The sequence below is a fragment of the Papilio xuthus genome, unplaced genomic scaffold, assembly GCF_000836235.2.
Source record: "Papilio xuthus unplaced genomic scaffold, Pxut_1.1 DF827714.1, whole genome shotgun sequence".
Taxonomy (NCBI): Eukaryota; Metazoa; Arthropoda; class Insecta; order Lepidoptera; family Papilionidae; genus Papilio; species Papilio xuthus.
The window spans coordinates 697,704-725,339 of record NW_013530935.1 but is presented as its reverse complement, the minus strand read 5'-3'; the positions used below and the strand labels follow the sequence as shown (position 1 = coordinate 725,339).

The 27,636-nt window shown below is 38.4% G+C and overlaps 1 protein-coding gene across 5 annotated transcripts in view; it reads right to left on the bottom strand.

Annotated features, from left to right (window-relative positions):
- Positions 1–3,402: 3,402 nt before the first annotated feature.
- The window catches only part of Tomosyn (syntaxin-binding protein tomosyn), a 157,711-nt gene continuing 133,477 nt past the window's right edge, over positions 3,403–27,636 (bottom strand). The window contains exons 5-26 of one of the 5 annotated variants that reach the window (XM_013310549.1): positions 19,698–19,761; positions 18,460–18,679; positions 18,225–18,300; positions 17,935–18,089; positions 17,608–17,771; positions 17,296–17,426; positions 16,955–17,034; positions 16,534–16,688; positions 16,220–16,339; positions 15,624–15,784; positions 15,370–15,514; positions 14,007–14,748; positions 13,152–13,241; positions 9,248–9,364; positions 8,814–8,936; positions 8,618–8,727; positions 8,282–8,510; positions 8,081–8,189; positions 6,488–6,577; positions 5,454–5,549; positions 5,234–5,358; positions 3,403–5,048 (exon numbers count right to left, since the gene is read on the bottom strand). In XM_013310549.1, coding sequence (XP_013166003.1) covers positions 4,789–5,048; positions 5,234–5,358; positions 5,454–5,549; positions 6,488–6,577; positions 8,081–8,189; positions 8,282–8,510; positions 8,618–8,727; positions 8,814–8,936; positions 9,248–9,364; positions 13,152–13,241; positions 14,007–14,748; positions 15,370–15,514; positions 15,624–15,784; positions 16,220–16,339; positions 16,534–16,688; positions 16,955–17,034; positions 17,296–17,426; positions 17,608–17,771; positions 17,935–18,089; positions 18,225–18,300; positions 18,460–18,679; positions 19,698–19,761 — 3,562 coding nt within the window. In that variant the 3' untranslated portion in view covers positions 3,403–4,788. Of the gene's footprint in view, positions 5,049–5,233; positions 5,359–5,453; positions 5,550–6,487; positions 6,578–8,080; positions 8,190–8,281; positions 8,511–8,617; positions 8,728–8,813; positions 8,937–9,247; positions 9,374–13,151; positions 13,242–14,006; positions 14,749–15,369; positions 15,515–15,623; positions 15,785–16,219; positions 16,340–16,533; positions 16,689–16,954; positions 17,035–17,295; positions 17,427–17,607; positions 17,772–17,934; positions 18,090–18,224; positions 18,301–18,459; positions 18,680–19,697; positions 19,762–27,636 lie in introns of all 5 variants that reach the window. The other 4 variants (XM_013310548.1, XM_013310551.1, XM_013310550.1 and 1 more) reach the window with 4 other exon arrangements.

Here is a 27,636-nt window from a genome sequence, read left to right as displayed (position 1 = left end):
AGTAATGTGGACATTTTGTAAACATATTGCTGCAATGAATCACATTGTAATGCGTACAAAAAGTTGTCCCAACGATTTTATAATTTTATTTGATAAATGTCGTGTCTAGAGAATGAATTAGAACGGAACTGAATGCTTAGTAAATGATCTGATTTGGTTTCTGCGATCTGCTTTAAAGCGATTTTAGATCAATGGATTAGTTATAGCTTCCAACGGCTAATGTCATTCAGACATTCATTCCGTTCCAAAAATGGCGGAAATACATTAAACTTGTTTTATATAAATGTCACGAGTAAATGACTTGTGACAAGTTTTTAATGATTTTTTTTATGCTATGACTCGAATCATCGTCAATCGACCTGGCGTGTCACTAGAATTTGTAAGTTGATTCGCTTTAAAAAATATCTTTCCGCCATAAAGGCACGTTCACAATAAAAGCGCAACTACAGCGTGGCTTGCAATGTAATCGACAAAATAACTATGAAACATTTGGAGATAACATCATTGACAGTTTGTGAAATTATTGTGAATGAGTCTTAATTGTATATAAGTAGCGACACGGCAGATTAGTGACGGAGATGATCCGTTAACGAGAACTGTGCCTTCCGGGCGTCGTCGATGCAGCACAACCTTAAATATTCCCCCATATTAGGGATAACTTCTTTAATTTACTTCTATTGCCCCCATTCACCTGTTCACCGTTGCAACCGACGCGCCCGAGACATAATAAATGCTCGTATGTAATGTATTCAATTGTATTTATTATATCAATAGTTAAAAAGTTTTATTAAAAAAGTTGCTCAATAAACTTGTGTTTCTATTTACAATATCTCCAGATAACAAATTGCTTAATCCTATGTGGTTTTAAATAAAAGTCGTTAAGTTTTTCGATATAGTTTTATTATTATATTTTTATAATTTATTTATATATAATGACTATAATCAACTACGTAACTAAATAATATATGTTTAACAGCATCTTTATATACAATATGTATAAGAGTAGCTCTTTATATTTCCTCGCTTTTCAATCATTAAGAAAGAGACCATCAATCCGTACAAAGTAATTTTGAAAGAAACTACGGTCGATGTTTACCAAGTAATAATTTGCCACAAGTTTTGTTTATTTACAGACCTTATATTAATTTAGTCCCATAATTTCCAAAATAACTGGCGCGTAGGGAAGAATGCGACACTTTGTAATAATTAGAAGACACGAAATGAGAATCTAGACGAAATAACATTTGATTTGCACTCCAAAATGGCGTTAGCATGAGTTTACCCATTACCGAACAATTGAATGAAAACGTATAATATTTTCAAAGGGCATGGCATTTTAATCTGCGACGGTTACACTTATAGGATGTCACTTTGTCTATACCCCTGACAACGAATAACTATAAACAGAAATGCTAAGTTTATCTGCTATTGTAGAAACTTGAGACACCTAAAGCATAGTGTTTTTTGGCTTACTCTATAGACTTGGAGATGTACAAAAATAAGCACAAATATCGCCCATAAAGTCAAAAGTAAATTAAGTTTGTTGCAAATTTTATGTAAATAATTTATTTATGACAAAAAAACTATATAATCTGTAATAATACAGCGAGATGTCTCTGATAAATTTTATAAACAAAATCTTTTATAAATATCTCAATCAATAACACCTACTTGTCATGGAAGTCTAGATAACCCTAGCGATCTGTACAGCATGGAACAATTCTTTATGCAATGATTTTGCTCAGGACAAAAATAACTTCACATGAACTCCTTACAGTTACTAGTAAACGATGCCGACTATTAACCACGTTTTTGGGTTTTGGACGACGGTTTGAACAGTTTTGTTATAAACATGGTATCGAGTCCGTTTATTCTTCTATAGGTTACCTAAGACCAAACATTTAAACTTGTGAGTGGCCTGTATTTTGTTGACGGTTGTGTTGTTTTTGTCCTGAGTACTTACAGATAGTCTACAATATAGACAGAAATAAATCCTAAGTAGATCTTAAAAGCTTTAGGTAGAAAAGTCAAGCACCGTCTAGAAACTACGACGGGTTTCTACGACCATCGCACTAAATAGGTTCAATATATTACACTGATATGCGACCAGATATAACACGGTGCATCTCTACAACGGCGTGCGCGCGCTATCAACTGTCAAAATATACACCTAGAAATAATTTGGAATATTTTTTCGAGCGCTAATTTATCTAAAGATCCATAAGAAAATATTGTTTCTACTAAAGACTGTAAGAGGCATACCGGTATTGTAAGAAAATAATATAATTTCAATCTATCTACGTAGACAGACGCTAAATTGGAACATCACGAGTTTCAAATTCATACGTTTCACAATTATATTCCTGACAATAGTAACACTCCGTTGACTAACATTCTTAACTAAATAAACTTTACAACTAGAATATATTATCAATTAAAAACAAACGTAGCATAATATTTTTTAATAATACAGTTATTTTTTTTAAAGAATACGCTTATATAAATGAGGTTATATTAGGTTCACCGTAAGATGTAACATTATAAAAATATGAATATTAAAGAACAAACTATATGGTAGATATTTAAACAGTATTAATTATAACCTAAGAAAAATATTAAAAATAATAATTTGACATCTATTTTTAATGGTCTGTTTCTCCTTCCAGTGACCGACAGAGAAAGTAAGACATAAAATCTAACCTAAAAATGGAATATACACAAGGCCATCTTAAATAAAAGAAGCAAAAATAGTCGTATATTTTGTTTAAAGATATAATTTTTCTAATTGTTTAAATTCTTTTCAAAGACAACGTATAGAGAAGCGAGAAGCAACACAGGGTTACCAGTAATAAGTGGCCTACATAAAAATTGTTAATAAAAATGTTTATTGCCATACGATACACCGATTTTCACTACAGTACTTAAACATAACGTAGATGAAACTCACTGTATACTGTTTTCTTACTAAATTGCTTTGTACTTATTTACAGATATTTGTAACGAAAATCATATGAATTAACAATAGGTCTGCCAACTCTTCGAATTTAACCCCAATCCTTAGTAGTAGCATGGCCATTTAAGTCAGCCCAAAGCCCCTAGGTCTTAAACAAAAAGTTCCTAGCTCGTGAGTGTTTGATAAGTGTAAAAAAGTCATGTTTTTATGGAAGAAGATGAACCGTGGCTGGATTGTAGACATGCCTTCGGTTCAGTTTGTCAGCGTTTATTACGTTGTCTATGTTTACGAAAATTGGCAACCCTACTTAGCATTTATTCTTGAACATCAGAAACATTAAACAAGCTATTGTCTGAATTTATTTATAACGAACATACAATAACATATTCATAAATATTTTTTATTATACACAGAGAGTTTCTCTACAAACTTATTATTAACCAGCGATATATATAGTGCAATTATTTTTATTTATAGTTTATAGTATATTAATAGTTATCGCTTTATTTTATTTTGTATTTTAACTAGCAACACCGACACGACACAAATTGGTCTGGTCTGCGTCGGGCGCCGGCTGGCTCCCGCGCTTGTATTGCTCTCGTTATGTGCAAAAAGCACCGGAACCCTACATTATTATTCATAATTAAAATACTAATTAAATATAACGTGTCTCTACTAACAAATGCTCTGAAGAAAAATATAATGCCAGTTATCATAGACAAAGTACCACAATGTAGAAAGAATTTACGATTTCCAAACGAAAAGAGAAGAGATAGAATGAAAAAAGGAAACGTCGTGGCACGAAAGAAATTTGCAGAGTAACAAAAATTATTGTCATCCAATGCTTAAATTTCCAATCTTTATAGTATTTTTTTAAATATTTATTTTTATTAACTTATCACATTATACAGTTCAACAACTATCTTTAATTTATTAAACTTTATCGTTACGATCGTATCTATAAAAATGTACACTACGCGTCCCAGGTAATGTTTGTAGCAACAATATACTCAACCGTTTTCTCAGCTTTTAAAATAAATCTCTGTTTCTGAACGTAAACAACTGTCAACGTTTTAAAAATAGAACGCGATTTAGACAAATATTTATTTAAATAAAGAATTACTTAAAAAAACGTAACCGAGATTGCTGATGTGTTTTAGAAGTAAAAAAGATAAAGTTTATGTTAATTAATGTTTTTTTTATATACATTATCACATCTCAAGAATGCAGAAAGCTTTGTTCAAAACAAGTGACATACGTATCCGATAATTTCCGTATAATTAAAAAAAATATTTCTGATTTATCATATGATTTTTACTTTAATTAATTAAGAGACAAAATCAGTAATGAAATGACCAAACGTGCGCGCTTGCTCTTAGAATAATCTACATCTGTTCGAACTAAAAACAAACTTGTGCGTAACTCCGAAACGCTGTCGAAATTTCGTCTGTCGCCTGTCCTAAGCTCTTCTTATTCGAAAACTTGCTTACGTGTTAGAATATGAAAATTGTGCTCCTTCCCTCAGTTAATTTTAATCATCTACCAAAATTTTTTTTGAAATGTATTTTTATCGTGTACCTTAATTTTATTACTACCTTAATTGTTCTTAAAAGTCCATTGAGAGTACTATTTAGAATTTATAGGGAAGTTATGTCATCATGTGCATCAGACATCAATGGGTACTCCGCACTTGTAGATTATGAGAGACTGATTTGTACATAACGCCATCTGTGATGGACCGGAGCGACAACACACGTTCCCGTAGCGAGTAATTCGTGTCACGAGCTTCACAAAGTCCCGTCCCCTAGGAGAATAGAAAAGATGAGGTGCGGGGCTCACAGCTGGTACCACTTCTTGTCCTTGTATTTGAGCATGAGCTGATGCGCGGAGGAGGAGAACTCCGCGGCCTGGGAGTGCATGCGCTCGGTGCGGTCCTCCAGCTGGGACAGCTTGTCGCCGCGCTCGAGCACCAGCTGGTGCGCGCGAGACACCTCGCTGGCGGCGGCGGTGGCACGTGCCCCCAGCTCCGCAGTGCCCGCGCCACCCGGGATGTGCTTCGCTACCGCACGGTTGGGCTTCCCGCTGCTTTCACCGACTGCATACCCATAAATAAATATCACGCATGGAAATTGTAAGACAGGCAATGCTTAAAGCTACAATTCTTCCAATTGGAATCATCCTCGCATCTATAATCACCAAATATCTACGTTTACCTCCACATTACGGTAACATTTTTTCTTATAGTATGAAAAATTTCTTTAGATTTGTGGGATTACTTACATAGCTCCTCCCTGTCAAGCGGCCGCGCGCCGCCTCCGAACAGTCCTCTAAAGAATCCCTCTTTGGGTGCCTCCGGCATGTCCCTCGGGAGGAACAGCTCCCCGAGCATCTCATTTATTTGATGGCTACAAAACCAAAGTTAAAAAACCATTAATTTTTGGTGACAATATTCTAAAAATAATAATTTCCCGTTTTTTTTACAAATGTGACTATGACTGACCAGAATTCTGTATCAATGGTAAACTTCTGTATCTCGGTGGGTGAGGCGAGGTACAGCCCGTGACCTCGGTTGCTGAAGCAGAACGTCTTCGCTATCCTGCACATATCACAATTATTCTATGTAGTTGCCAAGACGAGTCAAATCAAACATTTAGTTTGTAGTTAGCTAACAACATTGTTGAGAAATCGAAGTTGCAAATAAGCATTACTGGATTAATCCTGTAGTTATTTGAATCGATGTTTAAAAATATAGTTCAACTGTTGATTACGTCAAAACGTAAAACTTTTCCATCAACACAGTGCTAAGATAATGCAGGCTGTCTTGTCTGTGTAGTCATGATGAATCAAGTTAGCGAATAATGTATTAGTAATTTCAATTAATTGGTTTTAAGAATGAAGAGATTAGGCTTAATATATAGGATAAATATTCTCACCTTAACTCCAGGTCCTTATGATGATACCTATTTGATATAAAATCTACAGAAGCGAAGCATATCGGACTGTACAATAGATGAAGTAAAGCATAATGGAAGATACAAAAGTACCGTCAGCTTTCATGCTCTTGTTGAAAAAATAAAAAGATTTATAGCAGCAAATAGACGAGAAAGAGAGAGAAAGAGAAGATAATAAATCAATAAGAGAAAAGAGACAAACGTATATATGAAAGCAGACGAGAGCAGTGTAGGTGTGAGAGTGTTTTGTCGAGGACTTTGTGGATAGTGTCGTGTAGAGGAGTCGCGCTAGGGGATGGTACTGAGGCTCAAAGCGAATCGCAAGCGGGGACTCGGACTACATGCGGTCTGATTGAATTTTTGCCATTTGTACATATTTTAGTATATTTTTCTAGTAACTTGGTATTGGAAAGTTCGATCAAACATTCATCCAGACCACGGTTAAAGTGTAAACGTAACATAGGAGTTAAGGGATGACATGAACAGCTAACAGTTTGAACAAAGGATCGCAAGAGGGCGTGTGGGCGGGGCCACGGGGCGGTGAGGCGGGGACTAACGCAGCGCGGCCGCTACCGTCACTTACTGGTCTGTGTCCTCGTTAACAATGAGTTGCTGGCCCCAGATCGAGAGCATTGGGTCTACGATACCCCTCTGTTTGGACTGTGTCTGGAAGCTACCGGGAACACGGGTGGACAGTCAGTATACGTCACTGCGTGCGCTGCCCCAGAGCTCCTAACCCGTCACAGCCAGGGGACAGGGGCAGCGCGCGCGGCCGCGTTCCGGATGATACAATACAGGTGTTATCGTCACGATCCGCGACTTAAACTGTTACATACTAACAAAGGATACCTGGGACACATTCGATGAGTTCAATGGTCGTTAGGTATCGTGGAACACCAACTCAGCGCCGTAGGGCGGTTGAGATCGGAATGACAACGCTTACAGTGTTAGGTTATTACATTACATTTGTTGTGTTAGTATCATGTTCAGAGTCCGCTTAGTTATTAACTTAAAAATAGATTAAAAATTGCAAATATCGGAAGCACAGGTGGTGCTCGACAGTTGGCAGAATTTTGACTACGTTGTGAGAGAAGTGGCGCCACTGTTGCGCGGTGCTGTTGATTTCAAAGAAAAGATAACACCGCCGCTTGTTTGGAGCAAAATCGGATCTCGTGCTTTGAGTTAAAATTCAGGTTAGATGTAAAGTGGTAGAACACTGCGACAGCTCCAGAGTCGACAAATTTTACGAGAAATTGTATCACATAAAACATCAGTGTTTGTGGCGTAAAGATCACAAAAGATGAAGTTAAAGACGCGAGTAAAGGTGAACGGAAAACAATTTGTCGACTCCGGAGTTTGCAACAGGTCGGGTCTAGTCTTGCACCAAACAAGTCTCATATGATCTAACATCGATCGTAAGTCATAGTAGATACGTCGAGGCTTGTAAATGATAAAACAGCAGATGGTTTTAAATCGATTTCATCGAGCAAATGACTGATGAGTGACAGATCATTATGAATAAAATCTGCATTAAAGCATTCGTAATTATCAAAGCTAATTCGAATGTAAAAACAAGCTCTTTATCATTTAGTGCCTTATTTTAGTGCATGGAAATTGTCTAAAAGTGACTGGTGTTCACCGGACATGTCTAACGAGGAACTCGACACCGACTTTACATCCAAGACGATTCGGAAAGAACGTCCACCGTATCGCACTTCCATGGAAACCAGGGTACTGTCTCTCTCGAATTATCTTTTGATATCTGGCGCGTCATAAAAGTTTAAGCCCAAGTATGAAATAGTATCGAAATATTACTTTATGTTAGTCGAGTGAGAGTTTAAAAAACATAAAGCTTTGCTGAACTAGACTATGAAGCATAGGCGAAGTTAGATGTTCTAAAATTTCTAGGTGAAGCATTTCACCGACTCGACCAGATAGTGAACGATATTTCGAAGAGACAAGAGAAATTAATCAAACGTATATCATTCAGAATTTATTTTATAAATTAATTAAGTGCTTGATATGGTCGCAAGCCTTTCGGGATTGTTATGGTCATATACAAAAATTTTCGCAGATATTTAAAGTTCATGAGGAGCGGATTAACATTCTTAAAACATTGGTTTCCATGGAAGGGTAAAGATAAAGATTAGTTAAGGGATAGCTATCGTTATTGTACCTGAGTTCGGAGAGAGGTAGAAAGTCGACGTCGACAAGCGGCCGCAAAGATGGCAGGCTGTACGCCACCAGGTGACCCGTCGAAAGGTAATTAACCAAGCACACGCTGTCTGAAATTTATTGAATCCATATTAAAATAATTATTTACTAAAAGCTGGCATATCCTCAACCTGTTAAGTTTCCTCCTTATGAATCAAAATACCTTTAAGGCTGACTGTTTCTGATTTAACAACGAAGTCTGTCTCGACAATCTGCTGTCGATAGACACAGTTCTGGCTGGGCAGAGCGATGACGCGCGCCTGCTTCTCGGAGGCTACCACAACGAATTGGCGGTCGCCATCGCCGGAGCTCCCGGCGCCCGGTGTTGGGCTTGTACGGCTTGCGCTTGACCCTTGCTTAGTGGGCGTCCGCTCGCGACGACTATCACGATTCTAAAAACACGTATAAAATTAGCTTAAAAAAAATCATTCTCACACAATACGTCACCGAAAAAGATAGATTAATGATTTGAATTTTGTATATCCTGGATTTATATTACCTCTTTACTGTCGTCCTTCCAACTCTCGTATGAATAAGGTATTAAAGCACCATTACAGTCGAGGAAAGACATCGTTAAAATTGAACCCTTTAGCCTTAGTATAGGTCCTCCTGCAAATGAAAAAGACGGAGTGATTACAAAAAAAAAGATTTACGTTTTTATAAAATGTTTTAGTAGTTTAAGTAAAAAAATAAACCTGTGGTGGAGATGAGGACTGGCTGTGTGTAGCGCAGGTCGGCCTCGGGCAGGCTGATCATCATGGTGAGTACTGAGCCCAGCGACGTGCCGATCCACAACGTCGGCACCAGTCCCGTTGGGTCTGCCAAGTTGACATTGAAGCAATAGGTCCAATTAGTGAATTGAAAACAAACAATAGGTTTTGAAGCTTAAAATACCTAATAAGCGGAGAAAATATTAGTCAACAAAAAACAAAAACTATATGACCTACACTTATAACGTGAATCTCGTGATTTTATAATATTTAAATTCATCTTCAGGTGTGGAAAAATGACTATTTCATTCTTTAAAAAAGTGGAATCTAGCGGCCACTCTTGGCATCCGTAAAGTATCCAGCTCGAAGGACTACAAACTAAACACTGTCGGCATAAAATTGTTTTTAAATATACTTGCCTGATTTCTTGGTGTAGCTGTCAGCGAATGCAAGGCATTGTATGCCCTCCTGCGAGATGTTCTCCAAGCTGGACATGCTGCTGGAGCGCGACCGCGAGAACGAGCTATCCAGCTTGTCTACGCGGCCCGTAGACAACAGAACCAACAGATTATCCACCCGTAGTGGAAACAGCGCAGACCCCAAAGACCATAGACCACTAGTGCTCTATGGTCTTTGGACAAATGCTATCATACTGGCTGATTAGATATCAAAAAAATATTTTAAGCTCTATGGTATGCGACATTTAATCTGTAACAAATGCTAGACAAGTATTATTGTTTACGTTATGTAAATTCTTTCTTTTGATCCTTGAGGTAGATTAAATGAATCGCAAGGAGTTGACAGCTTCAGTTTGAATAAAAAGCTAATAAAAGACTTTAAACAAGTAATTTTTTAAAAAGCGACATTTTGATAGCGATATAAAGATCAGCCCGTATCATAGACAACAATAACTACGTAGCTGCAGGCGACAACTAGCGTATATAATCTGTGCTGTGTAAGTAGCTGGAGTCACCGTCTGGTGCTGCATACTCTGTGCTCACGCCACAAGAGATCAGGAGAAGTCATGCTAAAAGGTCTGGATTGCATGCCCGTCCAATCTCTGATTATTTACACAACTCGTTAATGCGTTTGTACACCCAGTTAGTTAGGCTGTTTGTCGCAATGTTACAAGAAGAAGTTAAAATAATACGAATCACAATATTTAAAAGATAGATTAACACTTATTACAATTCTAAAAGGTATGGATAGAGCGAATGAATGCGTAGCTTAACATAAACAGATGTTGGTAGTTTAAAGAAATACGAAATGGTGATGAAGATGGGGTTAAATGGGGGCGCAAGCTGGGCCCTTCTGCAGTCGGTGATTTTCCGCATTCTCCAGCGCAAACAGCTCCGAGCGAGTCTACACGAGCCCTCGCTGTAACACTCCACGTCTCTAGTACGAAGCAGTCGTATGGACGGACAAACAAGTTCAATGCAAAATATATAACATCTATTCAGGAGCGGTGCAAACGTTCATTATGCGCATGCGACTAGTGCTCATTTAATAAATATAGTACCGGAAGCATACATAGACATAACGACAGCCGTATATAGAGGCAGCCAAAAACGAGCCATATAAACTTTTTGCTTTGTGGTCGGGCTAGAAAAAAAAAATTACATTATGTTCTCAACAAATCTCATACAATATGAACTAACAAAACTAATTATCAAATTGAGCTTGAATTCTGTGCTCCTTTTTTCAATAAAAAATATTAATTTATTAAAAAGTTACAAATACTTTGCAGATAAAGGCAAAAAAACAAAAATGTGACCGATTGTGACGATAACTTTAAAACTTTTTATCTCCATTAGAATATTGAAAAAGAATTAATAAGGAAAAAATGTAGAGATCGCGTGTCTGATACAATATGGAAAGCCTCGCTGTAAATGCACACAGAACATACAAAGTCCGTTCATCGTAACACTGACATTGTGATAGATTGTACAAATAAATATAGTTTTGAGTAGTAAGTCACCTTTAAATCTTATAATCTAAAAATCATGCCGGAGTATCGTCTTAAAGTGCAAATAACTTGCATAAAGTGCTGTATAGAGGTTACACGAGACAGTCACAGCCACAATTTCAATTCTAAAATACAAATAAACAAGCTACGGGTGCCCGGGAAGCCACCAAATGAACATCAAAGAAATATATTTAAAGGAAGAAAAAAAAATCAATGCAAATGTTGTTTGGATACCATTGGGTTGCATTATGTGTAAGTACTCCATAGATGCGAGAGTCTGCGGAATAGTTGGTTCTGTATCAACAAATAAAACCACAAACGTTACAAGCGGGTCCGAGGACGCTAGCCGGATAGGTAGCAATTCGCAGTCCAGTGCCAAGCCAGTATTTGGAAATAAAAAAATTCCCACGTAAATGTCTTTAAAAAGGCCTACGTATTAATAGATACGGATGAAAACCTACATGTACATAATTGAATACAGATTTTCATTTAGGTATTAACAAAGAAAAACAAAAGAAGGAAATGTCATGAACGTAAAATAAATTTGAGGTTATATGCTTTGGCACTGGACGTCGACTTCCTAAACACAAGGAGCGGCAAAGGCCGGCTTCCCTCTTAGCAATGACACACACCACATGAGGAACACATTCTAGAAGTTGACATGAAGATACACGGGATACTCGAGACAACTAAATAGAAAGAAATAAAACATCTTTGGAATGACGTACTTTTATGATTACCTATTAAATGATTCCGATCTGAAAGTGGAAAATTTAATAAATAAATACGTGAACTCAACGCATGCCAAATCAACAGGGCCGGATGATACTAAACGATCCAATATTGATGAACTATACCAATTATGTTTGTATCAGTAACAATGTTTAAACAATTATCATTTAAAACCAATTCAGTTATGAACTTGAGGATGGGACAGTAAATTGTGTCGTATTCTCCAACAACAATACATACCGACATTCGACATTCACACACCAATATATCTTCAAATTCATAACAAAGGAAGATCTGCAATTAGTAATGGAAAGAGAAGTTGAGCATTGAAGAATTAAATTAAACAAAAACAGAATAAACTGAAACAAAGTAAATCAAGAAGAAATTTTGGCGAAAGCGCTTGCAGGCAAGTCACGTGCTCGAGTCGATACGTTAGTACACGAACGACGCAGCTCACGCCCTCCGGCGTCGCATGCTCCAAGCGCTTCGTCAAAAGCCAACCAAACGAAGTCGTAACGGAAAAACTGAACAAAACAAAATGGAGAAATTGCGACTGTTACAGAGCGGAAGGACTGTAGTTTCGTACAAGGTGACTGTACTACCAAAACTGCAATACTGTCGCGTCGTGAGCAGGGAATGCTGCGGGGCGGGGGGCGCGGCGTACACGTCGGAGGCGGTGGAGAGGCACTTGTGCAGTTTGCGGGTACCTTGCGAGCGCGAGCGGCGCACCCGGCCCGCGCCCGCGCCGCCCGCAGCGCTGCCCCCCGCGCCGCCCGCCGCGCCGCCCCCGCCGCTCGCGCCCGCGCCCGCGCCCGCGCTTGCGCCGCCCGCAACGCCCGGCCCGTTCATCTACAACACACACACTCGTCCGACGCCGCCCGCCACCGCACACCGACCTGCCGTCTACCACCTGCCCTAGACCCCTACTTGATACATAACGAACTTTTATTTTTATTCCGTCTTACCTATAAGACATCGATATTAGCCTTTTCTGCAATGCGTGAGACTAATCGACCCAATATTATTCGTAATTAGATTGCTCCCTTATATTGTTTCACGAATTAATCTAAATCATCTACATTATTATTAGAGGTATTTGTAGTTTGAATTAAACATATTTTTATCTTTTTTATACCGCTTTTCATACTTTGGAATTTGGTCCCATAAATTCACTTTGCACATTCCAAACACAAAACTAAAGACTATCAAGTTTTCTGAATCGAAATAAATCTATCTTTTCTTATAAACAGCTATGATTTTTAGAAACTTCTTAAAAAAGGTATTTATACAATTGGAAGAAAATATACCTGTAAACCTTTATTAACTAGCCTAACAGATACGGAACCCAAACTGTCAAAGAAACAACCGAAAAGTGAACTAACATTTTAGAAATATCTGCATGTTACATGAGAAATAGAAACCGCCACCGGATGGTGTCAACACAACATACACTACAACGACAATGAACGTTTAGACTTCCCAGTTAGTTACGGAACGAACGTATAGAGTTGAAAGGTGATCTCTGTGCCAGGTCTGTATTAGTCAGGCGTGTTCGTATGACGACATACGCCGAGTGTTCTCGGTTAGTGTCTCGTGAACCGTATTGTATGCATCAGATATCATACCTATCGGGTTGGGCACTTCTATAACTTCTTCGTTCGTTCGTTCCTCATTGTTCAGTTCTTTCCTCGTGCAAAGGCTCGCTACAAAATCTCCTGAGAAAAGCGCATCGGTGAAAATCGTGGAGATTGTATCAGGGTCGCGTTCCCGGAGTACGGTCGGTCAATGTGAAGCTAGAAGCGGGTAGTGCATACTATGGGCTACGAGCTCCTACCATAGCAGCTCAACATCATCTCAGTAACGGACATCGACAACACAGAGATCAATACTTTTACTTGATGCAAACATTACAATCTTAATATCATTTACCGAGGAAATCTGCGAATAGATATTTAAGGCAGTTAGAGTCCTCGTCGGATGAGCCTTGGTCCTTTGGAATAGAAAACATAAAAATCAATCACCTAGCTCGTCGACGTCCTACAACTATAATATCGTTACACGTGGAAATATACAAGTGATCCAACACAAACGCTGTTTTATAATAATAATATGTTACACTTTAACATAAATATAAAAAGCCAAATATCACAAAAAGCATAAAAGCATAATATACAAGAAAATATAACAATACCATGAATTCTAAGAATTCAAATCAAATATTTTTAGTCATTACTTCACTTGGATTGTTATTTGATATTTTATTAAACTAGCTACGGATCCACCTACAAGAAAATTTTAATTATAATAAAAGTTAGTCATTACTTGGAATAAAAAAAAATGATGCAAAATTCGATACCATTCAATTCCAATCCCAGGTAAACTACTCTATGTGACGTATGATCTAGTCAGCCGGTGATATGATGAGGTCTGTGGGGGTGAGATGTCGCGGGGTGCGCGGTGCGCAGGTGAGGCGTACTTACTGAAGCGCCGCATGAGATTGCCGGCGAAGGAGGGCGGGGGCACCGGGCCCGCCGACTGGCGCTTCCTTGCCTCGCGCGCCGCCTCTTGCCGGTACTTTATGTTCGGCACCGACAGCAGCCTCTGCTCCCTTTGCTCCCGCCCCTCCTCCTTCTTCTTACTCTTCTGCCGTGGGGGTCTCGTCGGTTTGCCCTCCTCATCGAACAATGGAAGGTTGTCAGGCCGCGAAACCTTTTCTTCCTCCAGCTTGGAGGGCGAAAGATCGGGCGTTACTTCATTGTTATCCTTATCCTGCCACCTCTCCTGCAGCTCTTTGTGCATCCGGTCGTAGACATCGGACGACCTCTTTTCTTGCAACTCCTTGTGCATTCTTTCGAAGACGTCGGAGCAAACTCTCAAAGGCGAGGAGAGATCTTTGTCTTCTTCGGTGGCTTCGGTGGCTTTTTCAATCACCTCCAGGTTTTCCACGTTGGCCTCTGGGGTGGGGTCCGATTTCTCAACGGGATCGCAGTAAAACTGCGAGTTTCCCCTTTCTTCGTCCACGTTGTTTTCGGGGGGGACGGTAAAGGCAGATTTGAACTTGAGATCTACTTTAGAGAGCTGTCGTTTGAGGTTGAAAGCCTTCCAGGAGGTGGATCTTCTTCGGGTGTCGAGTTTGCGGTCGTCGTGTTCGTCGGGGGCGGGGCCTGCGGGGGCGAGGGCGGGATCGGGGCTGGCAGCCGGCGACGCGTGCGCCTCCTCCAGCTTCGGGGACACAGGGCGGGTATCAGTTTGGGGTCGGGTTTAGCGCGACTACTTCTCTCGAGGTCACAGCACTACGGGGAGTCGGTTCTCTATACCTACTGTTATAGTTCAAGTCAACGATTCTATAACTTGGGAGTCCATCCTAATGTTTTATAGATTTTACGGAATCGTCGACGATCGTGAGCGGCTCGTATGTGAATTAATGTGCGAAAGAATATAATATTATTGTCATTCGTGGTTCGGTGAGTGGAATGTTACATCTCTGTGAATATCATAAAACCTTATCAAATAATAGGTGGGACAAAAGGTACTAATACATCGATACGTGTCAAGAGAAAGTGAAGACAGGCAGGTAAAGATCTAACGATGCCATGCCACAGTGCTACTCGGAGAAGCCGGGGGTAGCCGCTAAATAAAAGTTCTCAAAACAAAAACCAAGAAATATAAAATAAGGAGTCGGTCGGGGTCGGCCGATGCAAATTATATTAAAATTAAAATAAAATCGCAAATGAAAACTAATGTGAAAAATTTCACCCGATCGACGTTCGTGTCAACCGTTCGGCGATTGTGGTGGTAAGTGTTGACATAGTGGAGGGTTGGGGGGTGGTGTGGGGGCGGTACCTGGTCGAGCGAGGGCGAGCGCTGCCGGTCGTGTGGGCGAGCGCCGGGCTCGGGCAGGTAGAGCGCGTGCGGCGGCAGCGCAGCCACCACGCAGCGCCGGAACATGTCCACCACCACCACACCGCGCTCGCCGCCCCATGCCATGCTGCACCGTATGACCGTTCACTTGTCTTACATTTACAACTAAATGACAATAATATGAGGTTGTGTGCCTTCCCGATGATGAGTTAGAGGACTAAGTTCCGTGTACTCACAGTCCGTATGAGGAGTTGATGGTGAGTGTGGTGACGGGATGCGGTGGGCCGAGCTGCAGCGCGGCCAGTGCGGGCTGGAAGCCGGGCGCGCGACGCGACCCCCCCGTGCCCGCACCGCCCCTCACTCGCAACGCGCCTCCCGCCCATACACCGCCACATGACTGGAACATGCAAAAGCTCTATAGGATTATGCTGCAAGTATACCTAACGCCAATTACATTACAAGTTTATTCATTAAGTTTAGAGAACAAAGGACCAATGACCTTGCAAAAGTTCTAAATTTTTTGTATTAACCAATTATTTAAATTTCTGTTGGCTTGGCCGCGTGTTTGCTCCGGGTAATTTCCGGATCGGCTTGATCGTTTTAGAGAGAGATTTTCACGGGAAGGCAGCTGATGTGTGCTGACGTATTAAATGCTCCTTTTCATTAAGCCCAAAGAATACGGCAAAGAGCTCGCGGGCGATCGTTTGTTCAAGATAATGACGAATATTTTTTAAAGTATTTTAACCACGAAACCTAATACAACAATGTTAACGTACTTTAATTTTAAAACGTTGTTATCTTTACTTTGGTTTTATAGATATAATCTCCTTACCTTCCTGCCCTCCCCCTCGGCGTTGTCACCCCCGCGGCTGAAGGAGGCAGACCGGCTGCCCTCCGGCTCCGGGGACGTCTCCTCTTCTAATGTGTCGGTTATTACTGGAATTTCTAAAACCTGATGCAAAGAAAGTAACACAGATTTGTACCACACACTTGAAGAAACATCTGCGGGAACAGTAAAAAAATAATTGAGTATATAGCCCAACTTGCAAGGATCTCCTAAATGAAATAACACGCATTTAAAGATTACGGTCTAAAGTTGAGAGGCATATTAATAACGGATTTGGAGAATGGTTAATTATGACTCACGTGTGTCTCGGCTGTGGTCTCCGTCTTGCGGAACTTGAAGAGCACGACATGTCCGTGCGGCAGCGCCACGCTCAGCCGCCGCGACTCCGCGCACAACGCCACCTGCTGGATGCTCAACGCGCCCTCCTCCTCCCACCCACCACGACGCTCGAACACTGACACACATACACTCACTCAATAATTTTTAGATACGAGTCAAAAACTGAGTAAAGACAACTCATCAATCAGTCAGTCGCTGACTTATGGAATCTTATTTATGTTTGTGACCAGGGATGTGTGTTATCAGGGACTGACTCACAAATCACTACAGTCCTATTGTTCTGGCCATTAAAAGTGATTTTAATGGCATTGATTAATTTCATATTAAAAATACCTGAGTGATAAAAAAAGCATATTAATGTAACGTGATAAGATAACTTACCTTTAGAACATTTTAACTTGTATAGAATTTGTAACGTCCCCGCACTCGCGTCCCAGAACTTAACGCTGCCGTCTGCGTGTCTGAAATGTTTGGTATGGTCATAAGGTATTGCCACTTAAAATGTTATAGGAATTAAAAAGCATACGCCTTACAAACTAACTTACTTCAAATTAAAAGCTAAATGATAATTGTAACCGCATACACTCAAAAATCACGGACCTGATTTATAAAATTTTATTACCAAAAAAAAGCTGGTTTATCAAGGAGTAATAAAGGGTACATTTACTAAGTAAAAAATGGGATGTTTTTATTTGTTTGTAGTTATTTAGAGATATGCTTACCCTGTTAGTATGATCTCACTGTATGAACATGAAGCAGGCGCCCACTCGCCGCCGTTGATGGGCCACAGCTTCTCACTGAAACCCGCCACCTTTTTATTGCCCTGACGACCCACTGAGTAGAACGCGGGAATCTGCAAGACAACAATGGGTTTTCTTTTTTTACTTATTTAAATATATGTTCATCAACATTCTTAGTGGCCAGACCGATATCTTTGGTAGTATATACTCCTTGGCTACCGACGAGGTTGTATACGTCAACAATGAGCTTACTAAGCATGGAAATGGGACTGAGTTGTCGCGATAAGTACTTACCAAGTCAGAGGGGCAGTCTGCGAAGTATGAGCAACAGGTGACAGGCGACTCGTGTATGTCCATGGGGTAGGGGTTCTCGAAGCACGGGTACCCGGGGGACAGTAAGTCGATCACCACCAGGTCGTTCTGAAGAAGGACCACGATCGCGTAAGGCTCTTGGTAGTCTAAAACATACAATTTATACCACTATCAGTCTTATATTTCAAAGTTTAGAAGCTCTGCAAGAATGGGTTTTAAGGAAATGATGATTAACCAGTGAAATTTGGTATTACATTAAGTGATTTTGGGTGAAACATGAATTCAAATTATTACAGTATATTTGCTCACCAGCAGCATGAGGGCTTTCACAGAGCGTGACGAAGTCGACAACACTGTGTTCCATCTCCAATACAGTGGTGCTCTTTCCGTTGAGCACGGTGACGCTGTGCGTCCGCCCCGCCTTATCCGTAGGCAGGCCTCCGGAGAATATCACCAGGCTTTCACTGGAAACAACGCCCTTACATGTCAAAATACATCGGGAAAGAAGCTTTTGAATGTGTCACTCAAAAGAAAAAACTCCGAGTATACTTGATTAATCTTGTGCCTAGAATTACCTAGAATCAAATACGTGTACTTACCCTGATCTCGATGTTTTCCATTCCAATCTGTGTATAGGCTTGCAAGGTTCCAGTTTTCCGTCTTTATTCGCTTTCGCTGGAATTAAACACGTATTCAATAAATCTTTCGTAAGTCCGAAAAAATAGCTTTAACACTTCACATGTTGACTTCTATACTAGATTAAATTTAACGGGAAGGTGTTCATTTGCTTGTCTGTACGTCTTAGGGATAAGCATTGTTTCTAGCAGTGCTTACCATGTGGGTATGTGACAGTGGATGGTCGTGGTGCCCTCGTAGTCCATGTGGCGAGCGCGCCGTCAGCGTGTGCTGTCATGAGCTTGCCATCGTGTTGCCAAGCGGCGGCGCGCACGTCGGGCGCTCCCGCTCCTATGCCTGCCAGCCCTCCGCGCCATTCTACTGCGCGCGCCCTCAAGTCCCACACAACTATGAGACCAGTTTCGAACGCTATTAGCAGCTGGAAACAAAACACATAACAATTCTATTAGAAATGTTTCGTATCGTTAATAAAAAAAAAAATCCAAACCCAAGTGCAGTGTGAGAAATTCAAATTTGTTTTAATCGTATAAAGCTCAATTTATTTGGGACTTGGGACAAATAATCTGCTCTGCTCTTAACCCCGGTCTGTGTGAAATATTGCTTACGTAGTATGTAATTATACATTAACACTATTGAAGTATTACGTAATGTCAAAGATATCCCTAAAATAAAATTCTTAGAGAGTTAAGCACACCTGTACATCACTTTTTTCCTTCTATTTGTTACTTTATTTATTCAATTTTGCGTACAATGTTTTTACCATTTAACTAATATTAGTCCTTTTCATATGAAAATATGCTATAAAAATTATAATATGAACATTTCGAATTTCAAGTATGTAGCTTGAAAAAATATTTCTTAACATAAAATATGTAAAATTAGGAATGCTCACAACATAAAGTTCGCGCAAGTCTTCGTCAAAGAGACAAAAATAAAACACGTCGGAAATTTTTACAGAAAATTGCAAAAAAGCGGCAAAAGAAGTTCATTTGAGCGAGCATCAAGCTCGTTAATGATATTGCAAAAGCTCAAAAAGCCAACAACGACCTTCAAAATGTCGGCTTGTTAGTGCACACAAGTTAATTTTATCATCACAGATTTAAAGTTAATTTTATAAACTAATTTTCTTGGTTGCGCAAATATTCTTTATAGCTGTAAACTTAAAGAGAAGGGAAGAATATGTGAAGAAGATATAAATTTTGCGGACTAATAATTCTTATTTCTTTGCAAAAGTAAACTTAAGAAAAGATAATATAAGCACGAAAGAAGTGATGGACCGATTGGTAGTTAAAGGCTTTGAAAATGATGACGGAATCACAAAAAAAGAAATGTAAGTATTCAAGTGGCCTCGTTTAAAGTAAATGAAACATGTAGATCTAGAAATTAGTTATTACGTACAATTGTGGTGTGTATACATAAATAGATACTCTACTCACTTTGCTAGCATCCAGTGGGTTCTCACTGATGGCCACCACAGCGCCAGGATGGTTCGGTCTCGTACTAAAACAAACACATAACGATGCAAGATTAATATATATTAACCTAACCTAACCAGTGTTCTTAATTTTTTGATGTGCAATTATTTATAGATAGTTCGACACATGTTGACGTATAGTGCGATTCACCTGTGTTGCCTTTTGGTATTGTAATTTCGAACACATGCTGCTACATTTGTACCAAAGCTTATAGCTATCCCCTTTTTTTATGAAAATGAAAGGGATGGCAATATGTTTCAAAATGCTACGTCTTTGGAAACTTACAACTACTGCAGACTTTCTCAAAGCTTACTCTTCGACTTCAAAGTTATAGTACTTCCTAGTCGAGTCGAGTAGCTTCAAAAACATTAACTTAACCTTTAGTTATGACGAATAGTCTTTTATTCTCAAATCAGATGAGTCTTTTTCGTCAAAGTAATTGTATTTGCAATTTATTTACAAGACAGCCGTTAGCGGAGCAATGATCTATAAACGATTATGTAAATGCGACATGGTGAGGGTGTCCCGGCAGACCGGCGCCACTTGTTGCGACGCGGTGCCACCCCCAGGGTGAGGGGTGGTGGGCTCTTAAACTGACCTATAGTTACCAAGTTACCATGTAATTAAACTATAACGTTTTAAAAGAATATGATAATAGCAAGTAATATTAAATTTGGTAATATCCAGAGTATTTATTTATTATTGGTGTAGACCAGTGGTTCCAAAACTTATTTTGTGTACTGCCCACTTTGAGAATATATATATATTTTTTAGCGCCCCCATATTAGAGTTTAAGCAATCTTTTAATTCATATTAGTTGATGTTCACAAGTTGTTGAGAGTCGAGAGCTCATGCAGTCGTTGTCTAAGAGGCTTCCTAGCTAAATAAAATTACATATCACCCCCCAGGCCTCTACACAACGCCCCCATTTTCTTTCTGGGTCTGTTACCGCCCCCCTTGCGACCTGCAGCGCCCACAAGGGGACGACATCGCCCACTTTGGGAAAGACTGGTGTAGACTGTCATTTGATTACAGATCAAAAACCTAAACGCTATTCTTATTCAGTATTCGCAAAAACAATGACATAATAAATCAGACAGTCGTGACGGTGACCTCATTGTGGAGGCGGTATTGAGGGGTGAAGGGTGAGGGGTTATGGGGCGAGAGTTAATCGCTTGTGAAACGACGATAATGAATCGTCAGGACGCGTCGCCAGTGAGAAGTTATTAAAGATGGCACAGAAACGACGAGTCACCATATTCTTATAGAAAGATATTGCAAACTTAATACAATGAAAGTGACTCACTATGGGAAAACCCACAAAAGTTAGAAGTGCATATATCTATTTTAAAATGAAATATTTAGTTAGGGTGAAAAAAAAAATAAGCTGAAAGGAAATAGCATGAAGAAATTAATTTTATTCATCCTCTTGATATATTTATGACAACTTTAGAAACAAGTCAAATGTTTCATCCAATAGTTACTTAAGCTACCGTAACTTAACATATTGACGTCTCTTTCATTCTCGTCAACGATAGAGAGATTGTAAACCTAGGCCACTGGTTCAGATCCAACTCGAAGGATCAAAAATGTTGTTGATTTAACATAGCTAACACACTCAATGTATTTGTGAATTGTACATACAATGAGTAACAACTACAAAGTGCCGACACTGGACTAACATACGTGAATGTTTTATACAATACTAGCTATCGCCCGTGACTCCGTCCGCGCGGAATTCTTCAACTTCTTAAATAATATAATAGTATTAGTAAGTAAAATAAAAAGCAGTTCTTCAAGGCATACATTCGAAAAAAAATGAATAAATAGTATCCTATGTCCGTCTCCTGGCTCTAAGCTACCTCCTTACCAATTTTCAGCTATATAGGTAAAGCCGTTCTTGATTTATAAATAGTGTAACAAACACGACTTTCTTTTATATATTATATATAGAAGATGTGTGTTTGAACACAATGTGTATTATAATACAAGTATGACACAAGTCTTATGTTTTTTAATCCTTAATAAAGTACGTGTAAGTGAAAAGACACCGGGCTATAAGAACCTAAAAGCTCTCAAAGACAATGCTAAATGGGTTACACGAGTTTAAACCAAGCGAGAGTTGTTAGACACTTCGCTGAGCTCTGCGCGAAACGCGTTTTATAAAGTAGCCCTTTTTACAAGTACCCTCTGTTTTGTCAAATGTTTCAGTACCATTTTACTTAATGTAAGAGACGAGAAACAGTTCTTTATCGTCTTTACCGGGTGGGAGACTGGTAGGAGACACGTACGTCATAAATAACAATATAATTATTACGGTAGTTTGTTATTTGTTTATCTATCTATATTAAAAAACGATCATACATTCGAAATCGTAATTTAACTCCTTTTTATTGGTAAAACATTATAAAAGGAAATAAAAAAAAAACGTATCTTTTTTATTACGTTCTCAATCCATTTTATTCTACATCTTTTACTTAAAAATATGTATATAAAGTTTCAGATTTAAAGCTATGAGCGTTTGTACATTAAGAAAAGTTTGTAACAATGATATCGTACATAAACATTGTGGGTAGATGTAAAATTTTCACATAATGGAGATCATTATAACGCGGCCTGCGGCATGGCGCTGCAAACACAACGCGGGTAGTAAGCGTAACGAAATTCCGCCATTTTACGTTACAAACTTTTTGAAATGATTTCACGATGCATTGCGTTTTGTTATGTTTAATTAATGAGAGCCTTATCTTTCTTCTTTTTTAAATATTATAAAGATTTTCCTTGCCATAGAGTACATGTACAAAATGACAAAACACACAGAGTATAAAAATACTTCTAATAAAGGCCTGTTTGAAAACATTTATTTCTTTTTATAACTCATATCTCGAATATAATAATGTTCTACTTAGAAATATCGTTAAATGACAGTACAACAATCGGTTGTCGGAAGGACGGCGGGAACTCCATGTCTGACAGCTTCATAGAAACAAGATGGCGACGGGACGCGGAAACGGCGGGAAATGTCGGAAATGGCGGGAAACTTATTGTGTCTCGCGCGCCGCTTATCGAAGTTGAGATGTCCTGTTTATTCATATAAACTTTAATACTTATAACTTTTAATTTATTGTGACACATATTTAAATTTTAGCTTTCAACTATCGGCATGTTGGTATAGCAACATATTTTATCCCTCTCATTATCTTCTCAAAAACAGAGAAAGAAATATGTATTATCTAGAGTTCGGAAGTGACTTTTCATAGTTACATTAGTTACATATAATTTGTATAGTGGGTTTTTAATTTTTTGTGTGTCTTTCTGTCGGCTAATATGCGTTAGTTCCGGGTAATCACCGAAACAGCTGGCCCAATTTTGAAGGGAGTTTCACTGGAAGGAAGTTATTGCAAGCGATAAAATTATGGGCTAATTTTATTATATTATAAATATATATAATTCCGCGCTTACGTTTCGAGCGACTGCTAGTTGCTTAATAAAGGTGAAAATTAATAGTCTATTTTCATCTTAAAATTGCGAGAAGTATATTTGGCGCCAAAACATTCTTTATAGAGTAAATAAAGCAGTCAAATGGCAAACAACGTGATTGGAATATAAAACAGGCAATTTCTCGCTACAGATAACATCAAAAGATATCTGTGGCGTGGCTACAATCAGTCGGCTATGCGAGATGCATGCCTATTTCCAATTCAGTGACCGTAGCCTGCCATTTATTTTTATTTTGAGATATTTATACAGGTTGCATTTATCTATACTATAACTTATATAAATCTTTATTGAATACATACTAAAAATAATTGTCTTTTAATTAAAAATTACACATTATTAATTTAAACATAGTTATATTTGACATTTAATTATGAATACACCCATTTTCGCATTTTAAAACACCCTTACTTTTCTCGACGTAATTATTTGGTAACATCCTGTGTGTCTTAACCCCTTATACTATAATATTGAAACAAGATTAATCTTTGTAATTACTCTTGTATTATAGTAATTTTTAGGGTTCCGTACCTCGAAAGGAAATAACGGAACCCTTATAGGATCACTTTGCTGTCCGTCCGTCTGTCTGACAAGACCCTTTTTCATTTATGAAATATTCTTTTCTTTTCTCACTATTTTTTTAGTTTCACATAGACATGGAACATCCTGTATAAGTACTTTTTTTCATAACTTACGTATAATTGGAAAATTCCTTACTAAATGTATATTAACTTTATTTAACAATGGATATCATTATAACGTTCCCTCAGGACGTTATTGTGGGTGACGCCGGCTACCCCAGGGGTGGGGAGATGTCCTGTTATTTGTCAACCTTAATGAGTTTCACTCTTCCAGGATCTTAATTGTCTTGAAGTTTGGATGAGTGTTATTCATTCGAATAATGGTTATAACTTTTGCATTATTACTATATGGGAGGGCATCTGAGATGTAGTAATGAATTAAATAAAAGAATAGTACAAAATACGCATCGTAAAAATGTGAAAGGATATAATATATCATCATCAACCTGCCCTTATCCCTATCGAGGGTCGGCACAGTATGTACTACTCCTCCATACATCTCTATCAGCCGTCATATCATAGTCTACCCCCTTCCTACGCATATCCTCTTTCACACAGTCATTCTTTTCTTCCGCTAGCTTTGTAGCCATCCGCATTCAATCTCATTACTTTTTTGCTTATATTACCATCATCCCTCCTCATAACATGTCCAAATCACGCTAATCTTTTACTCCTCAATTTCTCGATCACTGGCGCTACTTTCAAACTCCCTTTAATATATAAATATAAAGAGATAAAAATAATTTATAGGTCTTTATATCCTTGTGCAAAATATATCCATCCATACTTCAAAACGAATGCGTTTACAATATTAGTAAAAGATAGGATTACAACACGCATTTGTGGAGCCTGAGTAAATAAATTACATTTACAATTTTCTATAAAAAAAAACTAGTAAAGACAGTTTGCCTAAAAGTCGTGTATAAAAAGTTTTCCAGACACGACTCCGCTGTCGTTTAAAAATAATTACTGTAGGGAAGTCCATCTGCATAATTTATTAAGGACAGAAAGGTCTGAGGAGTGTTTATTTTCAAAGTAAACAGTTATTAGCGCGAGACAGGACTGTCTTTCTTTACTTTACTTAATTGTTGCTAATTTCAAACGTCGGGTAATTTACCTTAACGACATGTATCGGTTACTATAATGGCTATTATTTGAAATGGTTTAACTTTACTATTATAATATTATAAATGCGAATGGATGGATGGATGGATGGATGGATGATGATTGTTTATGGATCTCGATGAAATTTTGCATAGATGTAGAACATAGTTTGGAAGAACACACAGGCTACTAATATTTTTTTTTATCTCGCGCGGACAGGGTCGCGGGCAACAGCTAATGTAAATATAAACTCGATAAGCCTTTAATGTCGTACTCAGATTCGTTATTTGGTCACTAAGGACACTTAACTAATGTAACTGTGATAGTTAATACTAGTGTGCCAAATGAAGTTGTATGTGTGTCAAAGTTATACAGAAAATAAGTTTAGTTATTAAACGTTAATTAACATTATTAACAAACAACTTAATTAAAGTTTAAAATAGGTTGAGTATACACGTGATCTGAACACAAACACATGTTAACTTTACCTAATCGCGGTGAATACAATACAGTTGCAAAGCGGACGGCCATGTTAGCCACGCTTGGCGGCCATCTTGTCCGTTACCTCCATTGTCCGGTAACCGCCATTCAAACGTCAACGTGTCCGTTTGAAGGTAACAATGTTAATGGAGAGGAAAAAAAGCTTGAATATGCGAAAATTGCATTTAACCTTCCATTATTATGCTGCAAACGAAAAGCTTAATTAAGCTTTAAGTTGGCAATTGTGACTAGGAATTACATTTTTCACTTCATGAATTTTTTTAGCGTTTTGTTTTGAAATTATGTTTAATAAAGTAAATATTTCTATTATGTATATAAATAATTATATTTATACTGGATTATTACACTATTTCATATTAGATTACTGTTTTTTTTGTAACTGAGTAGTCACTGTTTGCCTTGAAGAGGCATTTACAGCTTCACCGGGCTTGAAATGGCCGAGCGCAGATGACGCTTAGCCTGAACCTCGTTTAAGAGTAACAAGACTCGAGGGCTTCCTCAGGAGCCTCGGCACGGGCTGTTACTTCGTTATAGTTACCGGATTGGAAGATTACTGTAATCTACTCATACTGTTAGTACGTTAGAACAAAGGCCGTGTCCGGGCGCTATAGTCGAGTCATGACGCCATCTTGTTGCTATTGTTCGACGCATGTGTTATGTTTCACTGGACAGTTTGACAGATACGATGAATATTGTTTTGCTATAGAGATAGAAATGTTGGAACTGGATATATCCGTCATGCTTTATTTCCCCATAAAGTATAAAGTATCAAACTAAGAAACCAAATTAATTTATAAATTTAATTGCAGGCTTTTTAAGTAAGAGTTGTGATACCACTGGCTTTGCGAATTCACTTATGTTAGAGATTAAAATGTTACACTAAATGAAGAAAAAAAAGGAAGTGTGACATATAAATCAAGAGACAAAGCGACTGGGGAGAGATCTGAAGTCTTTGTAACCATAAAAGATAAAACGCGTTTGGAGCAACAACCTCGCAACCTTCGCTGGCCGCTTTATCTCTCTCCCTGGAGGACAATTCTTTGCTTTTTTGAAGATATACAAATGAAAATACATGATATCCCTTTTGTTATATCTAAACGTGATATCATATACTGCAGGATAATGGCCAAGTTACTCTGCCAAAAACGTTTCTCATAAGCCTATAAAATAATGTTTTAAATTCAAGGCAACAAAGAAATCTAGCGTTCATATGTAGTTACATCACGATATTAGGATCCCAATTATTATTAGAAAGAAAGAGAGAGTGGAGAAATTGTGAGAGAAAAAGAAAGAGGTATAAAAGAAGAGAAGAAAATTATGAGATGGAATTTGAATTTAGAATTTAGACATTGCTGTAGTACTCGTTTGTTTGAGACAGATTTTTATGTGATATTGCTATGATAAAATATTCCTAATTACTTAATGACTTTTAGATAATTTTACTATTATTATTAATACGAATGTTTGGATGGATGGATGGGTGGATGGATGTTTGTTTGAAGGTAAATCCAAAACGGTTGAACGGATCTTGATGAGATCTGGTATACATATCGAACATAGTCTATGTAGACTAATACACATTTTTTCATTTAATTTTACGCGGACGAAGTAGCGGGCGATAGCTAGTATATTAACAAAGTTACAAGTTACCTTAGGTAACTGAAGCGATATTTTGACTCGTATCGGAGCTGAATATTGGAGTTAACTTTGTTCGCAAACGTCCTAGCAACCTGCCAATTTGAACTTACTTTGACTCTCTAGTATCTAGTATCGAGAACATGTTAATTACAAACCATTGGTATTGACTTATCAAAGGGTGCTTGCAGACGAAATCGATTAAATTACTTACTAACTAGACATGGCCGTATTGTGTATTAATGCGAAGGTTTAGATCGATGGATGGATGGATCTGGTATCTCCAGAACGGCTAAAAGGATCTCGATGAACTTTGGCATGGATGCAGAACATAGTCAGGAACAACATAGGCTACTAAGTTTTAGGACGGAGTCGGGGGCGACAGCTAGTGTCATATATCTATGCTATATGGAGATAGTTTATATTTTTAAATACGTTAAAAGGTAGGGTTGTATAGGATATGAATACTAAAATAATAAATCTCCCCTAAAGGTTGAAAGGGGTTGACCACATCACGATATTTTAAATTGGAACGGGACGACTGAGTGATCTATTTCCGAGCATTCTCCCCTACCCTTTCA